This window comes from Sitophilus oryzae, unplaced genomic scaffold (assembly GCF_002938485.1).
Source record: "Sitophilus oryzae breed Bouriz unplaced genomic scaffold, Soryzae_2.0 scaffold_425_pilon_pilon, whole genome shotgun sequence".
Taxonomy (NCBI): domain Eukaryota; kingdom Metazoa; phylum Arthropoda; class Insecta; order Coleoptera; family Curculionidae; genus Sitophilus; species Sitophilus oryzae.
The window spans coordinates 281,088-293,151 of record NW_022147002.1 but is presented as its reverse complement, the minus strand read 5'-3'; the positions used below and the strand labels follow the sequence as shown (position 1 = coordinate 293,151).

Here is a 12,064-nt window from a genome sequence, read left to right as displayed (position 1 = left end):
TTTTTCAAAAAAAAACATATTATGGCTTATATCGCTGAAAAGCTTAAAAAATGGCGCTTTTTATGAAGTCATGGGCAACTATGGTTTCCATTTAAAAAAACATATGTTTGTGTCATATGTCAAAAATGGCAAGCTTTAGAAAAAAACGGAGGATACAATCTCATTAAGGATGTGATTATCTACAACTTTTATCTGAAAACGTTTAGTCTAAAATGGATTATAATGGAATGAGGGACAATTTTTAAAATAGCCAAAATTTGTTCTTTTCGAAATATCTAGTAAGCCATGAACTTTTTGAAATATCTGCAGGGCGCATATTATTTATGATCCCACTAAACTTATTCTTTCCCCATTTCACCGACTCTCTATCTCCAGTAGTTTCCGAGAACCCATAGAGAACATCGTAGGAAACTCACCCTGTATTAATACATAGTACTTATTTGTATATTTAAAAAATAATAAGTTTATAAACTTGTGACGTTTAGGACTTGCAGTTACAGCTTTAAAAATAAACAGTCTTTTACTTTAGATATTTTATTGAAAAATAAACTTAAAATCATATAAAACATCATATAAAATATACAGGGTTGTTCACCACATACGACACGGAGTATTGTAGCTAAACGATAGATTTTTACAAATTGTAAGTTTTGGGTTCGTTGAAGGACTATTAGTGCTACAATTTAAAAATATTTTTACAAGATACAGAGTGTCACAAATAAGTAAAAAATATTAGTTGTATTTTTTTAAATGGAACCATCAACTCAATGGAACACATTCTACTTTTAGATTCTACGATTAAAATAAAGGTATATATAATTTGATTAAGGTTTATCACACTTAAACCTTACCGTTTTTGAAATATTTTCAGATTTCTGAAATTGCAGTAAAAATTTTAAGGCTTCATTTCTTCAAGGGTATCCAAGTTTTTAATACTAAATATTTACTGAAGATTATTTATTGATCAGATATTGTGTTGCAATAATAAAAATTTTACTACCTTATACAGAGTGTCCACAAATTTATATTAAATAATTACAAGCTTTAAACAGCAATAACTTGTTTAATTTAAATGGTACACCCTATACATTTTACGTGAATCAGATGCACAATGTAATTGTCTATCAAATTGTATTATGTACCATTTACCCATCTCTTTAAGTTTTCGTAGAAAATGCATTTTCTTATAATTTAAAACCTCATTTATCACTATATCCATGGAATATAGACATTTTACTATTTTTAAAGATGTAAATAAATTTTCAAAAAGTGCGGATACTAATATTGTCGCTTTATTCTATTAAAAAAAATTAATTTGATTTGTTATGAGCTGAAAAATATATCTATACTTGCTCTAGCAACAAGATACATACTAATTAATTTATGACATAGGCGGCTGATTTACATGAGATAATGAAACAATCGAGTCGACGTAAAATTTGGTTATTGCCTATTCTACGCTAGTTTCTAGTGTGTGGAAATTACATAGACAAGTTCATAAAATATCAATATCTCTGACTGACAGCGTTATCTGCGAGTGTGAGTGCAGTTTATTAAGATAACATGACGAAGAGCAAAATTTCTGGTTCAATTAAATTAAATAAAATAATAATACTCTAAAATAGGTTGATTTATGTTAAAAAGTTAAATAATGCATTAAAAATACAAATATTCTATTTAAAAACTGCAATTATACATTGAAATAAATTGTATCCACATAATGATAATTGTTATATAAAAACTATTAACTTACAATAATGGGCTAATATTGTATATGCAGCTAACTTAGTAATATTTTTTAGTTATTAAAGAAGAAGGAAGAATTATCGGAATTACCATTTTTTTAATTCTTTCCGGTGTATTGCTTTCATCAGAATGGAGAAAAAAGAACACAAGGAACATAAGGAAAGCCTGTCCCAATTTGCAAACTGTTGCTTTTATTGATTTATTGAACGAAGAGTTATAGGGGTTGAGCCACTTTTGAGACGCACCCGGTATAGCATTCTATTTGAAAAAGTTTAACTTCAACCTGGAAATAACTCTGTTAAAATGACACTATAGATTAACATTTTTTTATTAATTTAGGCTACTATTGCTAACCAATTTTTGTAAAAAAATAAAAGAAAATTATTAAATACACAAATAGAAAACCTGCTAAAAATTTAATGAAAACAGTGAGTCATTCTGCAATAGTTATAAGAAATGTTTAGAAATAAGTTTTTTTTCAACTGCTTACTATAATTGTAAATTTAAAATATAAATTTAAAATTTTACTACTTTACAGTTGAGGGCTGGTGTTACAACAGCAAGATAAAACACTAATTCACCACAAAACACTTTATTTTTGTCATCATGTATTTTAATCATCTTCTGATGATGCTAATATGGTTAGCGAAACACGCGTTTAGTACAAAAATAAAGTGTTTTGGTATATTGTGGTGAATTAGTGTTTTATTTTGCAATTTTACTACTATTGAAAAATGAGATATTTTGATATCACATGAGTCATAAAAATCATCAAAATACATTAAATAAATATTACTTATAATTCTGAAGTAGCAAGAGTAAAATTAAAGATATTATAACAACGCCGGGCTTCCCGCTACCGCGCAACATGACGCCCGGCCGATATACGCCGTTTTCAAACAAGAAATATTCCAGCCGAATTAAATTCGTCGCACGTCCGCCCTTGCCGCGCCAACCCAGACTACCGGGCTTCGACGTGTCCGCGGATGTAGGCTGCGTATTGCAGTGTTGTATGTATATATATATATATATATATATATATATATATATATATATATATATATATATATATATATATATATATATATATATATATATATATATATATATATATATATATATATATATATATATATATATATATATATATATATATATATATATATATATATATAATTAAAATATAATATTCAATTTATTATTAATATCGTGCAACCTAGCTGTTATATTATTAAACGTGACATCGACTTTTTTTTGCCCGAATGCCTATTGTTGTTTTAGATTCGTTTGTCAGATAATAGATCTTAATACGTAGTCGGTAATGGGTAATAATGGCAAGTATATGGTAGTATGTAATAGGCAATGATAGGCCATTGATACAGAATATGCATAGATATTGATGCAGAGCATTGATACGGAGCTGCATGGAGAATTCAAGGATAGGACTGGAGAATTTACCCTAAGGATCAGAAGAGGACCACAATAAATTGATTGCATAATTGTTCAAAAATCATTATTATGGAATTAGTCCCACTAATACATTAATATAAAATTTAATATAAACCAAGCCAAACTAAACGAGCAAAATCAGAATAGCCAACTATTCCAGTCATTGTTGGTCGTTCCCACACTATCACATATAAGGCTAACCAGATAGTTCCATCATAAACTACTAAACTGAAACTAGTAATTTAAGTAATTAGTATTTTTTTACTGGATTCTAGTAAAATAAAACACATAAAAAAATAACAAAATCTTGAATGAAAAAAAAAGTAAATCAAGATGCGTTGATGCAGCTTGTACTTTGCATTTTTGCATAAATTATTTTATCTTTCTTCGATTGGTTACAGACAAAATATATCTATAATCTTGTATTTTTGATCAGCTTCTTTTTAAATGGCTATAAAATTTAGCATCTCAATTATTTTAGCCGAGTACGAGGTTTCACTTAGAAATTACAAGGCAATTAAATTGCCCAGGTAGCAAAACTCGACTTTTTATAGGGCTTTAAATTTACTTTAACAACACTTCTACGCGCAGAAGATGTCTTCCGAACATTTAATTTTAATGTTTTCTTGGCTTTATTGAGCAGAAGCCGATCTCTTCTTTCGAGTTTATTTTCCTTGTTGCTGAGCCAAACATATTACGTTTCCTTTGGGTAAAAAAGTAACTTAATAAAACCAAAATCCAAGTGTGCAGATTGCAAAAGAAAAAATGTTCTACGACAAGGTTTTTTTTACGAAGAATGTGATTTTAGTGATGGTCATCAATTTAACGTTTAAATGTTATATATGTTTTAGTCAAAAATATTCAATAAATTTTAGTTTTTGAGCTTCAAAATTAAATACAGTGTGTTCCATTTTCGTGTGTCATTTCGAATATTAATATTCGTCATGAATAGAGATACAAAGATGCTGTTTTCACATCACTATATGCGATTTTTTTATGAAACTAAAGATGTTACGCTCAAATTTCTTCTTGTCCTCATTATGTCAAAGTTACAGAATTCGGGCCCAGGCACAAAATAGCTATTTATGTAACAAAGTTCTGTCAATAATTCCTACAAAGTTTTGTGAAAAAATGAGTGATAATGACGAGTCTTTGGATATTCAAAAAGCTGCTGAAACTGCGCTATCCACGTTAGTGCCCGAGAAGTCGAAAATCTTATACGAGACCACCTTCAACAACTTTGAAACCTGGGTCAAAGAAAAACATGTTGAGAATTTCACAGAAAGGTACTGCTAGCCTATTTCCTGAAGTTATCTACTACCTTAAAGCCGTCAACTGTGTGGAGTAAATATTCGATGCTCCGCACCATGATTGACCTGAACAGAAACGTAGATATTAGCAAATTCACAAACCTTATTGCATTTTTAAAAAGAAAAGCTTCCGGATAGCAGGCAAAGAAGTCAAAAGTATTTACAAAACTGGAAATAGAACGCTTTATGAAAGAAGGCGATGACAAAGAATTCCTGTTAGCTAAAGTTGTCTTAATCGTTGGAGTATTTGGAGCATGTAGGAGGGAAGAAATAACGTTTTTAATCGTAGATGCCATTAAAGAATGTCAGTCATTTATTAGTGTGAAGATTCCGAATACAAAAACTCATTTTCCAAGAGTGTTTACGATTACTGAGGGACCAATAGATGGTATCAATTTCTTAAAAAACATCGACCACTCAATGTGACACATCAGCCATTTTTCTTGACGTATCGAAAAAATAAATGCTGTACCCTGCCAGCTGGAATCAATGCAATTGGAGGTATGCCAAAAAATATAGCGGAATTTCTTAGACTCTCCAACGCCATTGAATACACTGGCCATTATTTCCGGCGCAGCTCTGCAACAATGTTGACATAACAGTTTTAAAGCGACATGGAGGTTGGCGATTAAGCTCGGTTGCTGAAGGTTACATTGAAAATTCAATTGAACAGAAAACCGAAATAGCAAAAAGAATCATGGGATTCCAACCAATGGAAATTGAGATTCCAATAAGCATGAATTGATTATATTTGTTATGAAAGGTAATATTCTGTTTAGACATAAGAGCAGCATATCCAATGAAATTTCATCCACACTGGCTGCTGATGATTTTATATTAATAATGCTGCCCTTAACTGTACTTTCTGTTACTGAACAAAACTCAAACAAATGCAATAAATTCGGATGCGTCTTGTTTAAATAAGAGTTTATAACGTTTTTGTCCACTGAATTGGTATTAGTAGAGAATGCTGAAAATGCTTTATTGATATCATCAGGAACGTTTAGAAAATCAGGGATGGTATTATTAGAACTAGTGGCACAAATGTTCAATTCTCTAAATTTTCTCCACAATAATCTCTGATTGAACTTAATTTTTTCAAGTGAAGCTTCAAAATATTGTTTTTTTCATAATGTATAGCTCTATTCGTAAAATTCCTCAGCTCCTTGTAATAATTCCATTTAGACTCAGACCGATCGTTTTTGAAGGCGTTATAGGCTTTATTTTTTAATTTGACCATTTGTTTAATAGTATCAGTAAACCATGGCTGGCCTCCTTTTTCCAATTATTTTATCGCGTTTGGGAGCCAAAACGTCAAATAAATTTAACAACATTATATTAAATAAATATACTTTTTGATTAATATCAGTCAAATTAACAATATTTTCAAATGGAGTGAGAGCCAACATATTCTCCAGCAAATCCTTATCAATATTTTTTAAATTGCGGAATATAACTTTTGTTTTTGATACACTCGCATCACCAGTCAACTCACAGCACACCACTGCATGATCAGACATCCCCTCCCCGAGATCCTTTATATCACATTTAAAATTATCAACATTAGCTGGAAGAAGTATATGATCAATCAGCGTTGCACTAGTATTCGTTACTGCCCTGTTTTAAATTGAACGAATCCATGCAATCTAAATACCTTTCACAATAACGATTAGAATCTAATAAATTTATATTCAGATCACCACCGCATATAATATCACCAACTGAAAAAACTGAAAAACGCTCCTCGAGGCAATCTACAAATGCATCAAAGTTTGAAAAGCCCGGTGTTCTGTACAGTGAACCAAAAAAAAATTGCTTGCCATCCAGCTCTACCTTCACCCATACCTCCTCTAATATTTCTGAACAATTTGCTACCAGCAACTCACATTTTAAATTTTCTTTTACATAAATACCTACTCCGCCGCCGGTACCACTAGATCGTTCTTTATGAAGTAGAATGTATTTGTCAATTTTATAGTATTCATCTAAAGCGCCGTTAGCCAACCTAGTCTCGGAAACTCCTAACAAATCAAAATTACAAACAGAAAGCAAATCTTTCACAGCTGATAAGTATCCCGTCAATGATCTAACATTAAAAAAAGCAAAAGAAATATTTTTCATCTATGTCTGAAATATATAATAGAAAAAAAAAATCTTACAGTAACAGAAGATAGTCCCTGACATTAGTTAACATTAGTTAAAATATCATCCTCAGTTTTCAAGTGTACAACCTTATCTCCTATGCGTGTAAAAATATTCCCTTGATTGGACCAAACTTGCTTATTTCCAATTTTCTCCTTTGCCAATGCAAGTATTGCTTGTCTAGATTTAGTAAGTTCTTCAAAAATAACTATTTTTGTTCCCTTCAATTTTCTCTTGTTGAAATAAACTTCGTCACGTTGCTTTAAATTTTTAAATATAATTTTTATTGCTCTTGGTTTTCTTTGTTGGTTATTTACTTTTCCTAAACGGTAGCAGGCTTCAAAATCAAAGTTATCAAATCCGATCTTAGACTTAAGCATATTCTTAACATTTACTTGTAAGTCATTGCTGTTGACTTCATTTTCACGAAAGCCATATATTCTCAACCCTTTCAGTTTTTCATGCTGCTCCAGGTCATCAATTCTTCGCTGAAGTTCATTATTTTCTGCCTGCAGTGATTTCATATTTTTTTCACACTCGCTAACTTGTTTTGACAGTGTATTTAATTTATCGTTAAATTTTTCAGCAATTGTATCGGCCAGTGTATTTGCTATTGTTGTGAGGAATTCCTTATCGCCAAAAAATTCCATTAGCATTTCTTTAAACTCGTTTTTCTGTCTTATTGTAAAAACCATTTTTATATTAAATTCTTCAGTGCTATATTTAAATATATCCAATGCAATAATGCAATTTTCTTGATCAAATAACTGTTTCCGAAACTTTTTGTTACTCTAATGTACACCGTATTAAAATAAATAACTCACTGTAAAGTTTTCATTATTTTCTCTTCACTTGATACTTATAAAACTGTAAAAAATAGCCGGAGACTAAAAATAAACGTCTACACCGTACAATACATATATAACATACATATACAGTATATATACAGAATACATACATATATAACATACATATATAACAACAAACATATATAACATACATACATCGTACAATACATATAAACGTCTACACCGTACGATACATATATAAATAATAATAATATATTTTTGCGTACTTTTATGCTTAAGCGTAAAAGTACTTCACTTTTATGCCTAGGCGTTAAAGTTATTTTTTTATACTGTCATTCGCGTGACAAAAATTAATACATTTGTGAGGTTTAAAAAGTATATTTTTGAAACAATAAAATAATATAATAAAATTATATAAGAGTTTCTTGCCTTGAACTGCTAATATAGAAATTAATTCCACGCTGTGTTCGTCATAATGTGAATCAACCTGCTCTCACTACCAGTTTCGGGGCCCTACCCCATCATCAGGTGAGCTTGGGTATTTCCACAAAACGACGAGCACAGCGCAGAGGATATACATACGACTTGTCGTAAAGTAGCGGTAAGATATTAAGTCCCGCATCGCGAGATAGCGGCCTGTGTGTTTTGTGGAAATACTCAAGCTCACCTGATGATGGGGTAGGGCTGCGAAACCGGTAGTGAGAGCACGTTGATCCACATTATGACGAACACAGCGTGGAATTAATTTCTATATTAGCAGTTCAAGGCAAGAAACTCTTATATCATTTTATTATATAGGTACCTAAAAACTGCAAGAAATTTATTTTCCATTATAAAATAATATATAGGGTATCCGAGAGGGTATCCAATTAAAAAACATAAATTTGGGTCATATTTAAAGAATGACAGCTCCCAGCAAAAATCTAGTTAGCCCTAACCTAGTTTTCACCTTTTCTGAGAGTGATGAGTGATAAGATAACCGAGATACGAGAGGAGTTGAATAAATTCGCCCTGTATTTCAGGAACTAAGTGGGCTAGGTACACACAAATCTGTGTGTAGTCATCTATAGTTTCATAAAAAAATAGCAAAGTGATTAATGTGAACCTCATGACCAGGACCTCTACTCATAAACGGGTAACTCTGTAAAACACACTGAAATGGAACACCCTGTACACTCAATACTCAATATCAATTAACTCGATTGTAAGATATTATAGTACTCTAAAAAGTTTTTTTTTTATTGTAGCACATCATTGTAATGGTAAAGAAATATATTAAAAAATAATTCGACATTAGCAGAAGTCATAAAATGAAAAATTATCATAAATATTAAAATTTCACCACAAAGCTAACTAGCGCAAAATCATAAAGTTAAACACCGAAAATTTTATTCGTCCTAGCGTGATAACGTAGAACTCGCCTATCGACGACGACATAACGTCACATAATTTTTACAATCTCTAAAATTTCCCAGTAAAAGCGATTTTCCATCTCTGTTGTTCACTCGGTCGTTCCATTTTCCTTTTACGATTTTAGTGTCTGGCAAAGTATGTATCTAAAATGTGTTCAGAATGGAAGGTGTAGACATTATTTAGAAAAAATTCTTGGAAAGCAATCAAACTCACTCAAAATTATTGAAAATAATTTAACTTCGTAACGTAAAAATAATTTAGCTTTCAAAAAAAATCCTTTATGGGTATGTTGCCACTGCACTGCAAGAAAATCTACAAAATAAAATAATTATTTTTTGTAAACACTTCTGCGTTAAACCTAAACGGACGCTGCTTGTCAAAAGTTATAAGTTAATTTAGCCCAAGTAGCATTTTCACGACTTGCGACCACATGTTTACTAAACACAACGTTGGATTAGTTACAAAAAATAGTTAGCTCCCTACCTTGGGTATTAAAATAAATTTAAACGTTTTTATAACGTTGTGCCGACGTTGGACTAGTACTACAGCAAAGTAGAAGCTTCTGTGACGTCGAATAAACGTCGTCTTGTAACCTTTTTTGCTTAAGTGATCTTTAGGTGATTCGGACAACGTAGTTACAACGTTGGACAATATAGAGTTTTCCGACGTCAGTTTCAGGACCTATTCCAACGTTATGCAAACGTCGTCTGTTTTACTAATTCCATCGTTGTTTAGATTTCCTTATTCTTACGTTGGTAGGACGTCGAGTCACTACCTTTTTGCAACTGTATTGAACCATAACCTTAAATCTTAAATTTTCACTTCATTGTTCTGTTCAGTCAGACAGTTCAGTGCTGTTTTTGTTTTTATAAAAAAAACTTAATTAAAATGGGACATAAGAAAGGTACATATAAAACTAAATTTAAATATACATCGACATATATTACCGATGTTTATCCACTCCCTCGTTTATTTAGATTATAGAGGGCGGCACAAGCTAGACTCTAAGATGACTAAATTAGGCAATCTTGCGACTAATATACTACCTGTTAAGGCCGAACTGCGACTTTATTAGTCCAGTATGCGACTACTCGAACTACTCCATCTTAATCTCCAAAACAACAAAGTGAAAGCCGCCATGTTGTTAAATAAGAAAATGTTTCATCATCCATTTTCCTAAAATAGCAATTCCTGCTTTTTGAATACATTAACTTGAAATATTTGACCCTAAAAAACACGCGGAAACAATTTTTTCGACTGCGAATAAATTATTCTCATTTTACTAAAAAAAACTTCAAATTTTTTTTTTAAAACTTCTTTAATTTTAAGGCCCATTAGTATTTTTCAAAGTAGAAACAATACATTTATCAATAAAGTTGTTTGCGTTTAACTTTTTGCCTTGGGTAACGAGTTACAGAGTCGGTTAAAGTGTTTCAATAATTATGATCTTCAAACATCCTCCACACTTAAATACTTTTGTTTTATTTTCCTTCACTGCCATCTGACATATGTCTCTAACTAAATCATAAAAATAATATTTTTACTATAATTATCCCAATTTAGGATAAAACGCGCTTAGACGCCATATTAGTTTTGTATTTCTGTGAATTAGGATTTTAAACAACGTTGCAGTTTGTACTAAATTAGGCTTCTAGCCAACGTCGGTATCCAACGTCGTTTCGACCCAAAAATTATTCTCCAAACTAGTGCAGACTAGGGTTGGCACGAGGTTGTGCCGACGTTGCGCCCCGACGTTTGGTCGCGTGACACAACGTTGTCCCGACGTCCAAATGCTGCTTGGGAGCTTTGTATTAGGATTGATGGCAGAGAACGAGGATGACCTACAGCGACTCCTTTACCGACTAACAAATAAAGCTGAATCTCTCAACATGCAGATATCCGTGGAAAAAAGCAATCAATGGTAATAGCGAAAGAACCAATCAGATGCAAACTCGTAGTTGACGATCCAACAATTAACCAAGTGTCCAAATTTAATTCCTTGGGCGTAAATATCTCTGGTAACAGAAATCTCTCAGATGAAGCAAGGGTTCAAGCAAACAAAGCAGCACGAATATCTGGCTACTTAAGAGATATCATATGGAGAAATAAATTCATGTCAACGGAAAGTAAAGATAGCACAAACAAGACTTGTGTTAGACCAGTTCTAGCCTATTCTAGAAAAACTTCGGCCGAAACATCAAAAACAAAGACAATACTCAGAACAACAGAAATGAAAGTATTAAGTATACGCGGAGTCACACTAAGAGATAGAATGCGAAACAACGACACCAGAGAGGAACTAGGAGTACAAGACATAGTCAGGTGGGAAGATCAAGAAGGCGTCATTGGGAATACCATGTTGAAACAATGGACCACGATAGAATAGCAAAATGGGCGCGAACACAAATACCCAACACATCTAGACCACCTGGTAGGCCACCAAAAAGATAGTACGACAGCTAGACATCCGGCTCACAAGAGACTTAACTAGCTGTTTTATACAGGGATAACCTATTGCAAGAAGAAAAAGAAGATAATATTAAACATATTCTTGATTGGGCTGTAGTTGACTGTAGTATTTTATCAAATCAAAAATAGCTTGGAGTAAAACTGAGTTCTCTTTAGAATGTGTATGGTTAAAAAGTCCACGATTCCTAGAGCTTTTAATGAACGACGCGCTAGTCGCACCAGAATCGATAATAAAAACTGTATCTTGCATATTCAAAACAGAGTGTAGATTCTGACTTCTAAAAATCTGGTCTATACTAGATACTTATTTACGAAAATTTCATGATTGAGACGTGCGCAAATACACCTCGTATTTAAAATATCGATGAGAGACGAAGACTATACCGGGTTCGAATCAAAAGTGGCTCACCCCCTATCACTTTTTTATTTTTTCATATAAAAAACGAGATTTGGTGTCTTAGTATATGACATAAATTAGAATTGATTGACGTATTTAATTGTTTTTGGTCACTTCCTGTTTCACCGGAAATGACAACAACTTTTGATTATTAAATGTCACCCTCGGTATTTTTTTACTTAATTTGATAGAAAATGACATTCTGAGTAGAATGACATATCATATGTCAACTTTTGACATTTTCTCATATGGTTTATTTGAAAATTGTAACATGCGAATCATAACGACAATTTTACTCGAAATACCAACTCTATGGTACCAAATTATTC

General features: G+C 32.0%; 1 protein-coding gene across 1 annotated transcript; it reads left to right on the top strand.

Annotated features, from left to right (window-relative positions):
- Positions 1–10,787: 10,787 nt before the first annotated feature.
- LOC115885833 lies at positions 10,788–11,255 on the top strand. The gene has a single exon (XM_030904859.1). The coding sequence runs from the start codon at positions 10,788–10,790 to the stop codon at positions 11,253–11,255; it is 468 nt and encodes a 155-aa protein (XP_030760719.1).
- The last annotated feature ends 809 nt before the right edge of the window (positions 11,256–12,064 follow it).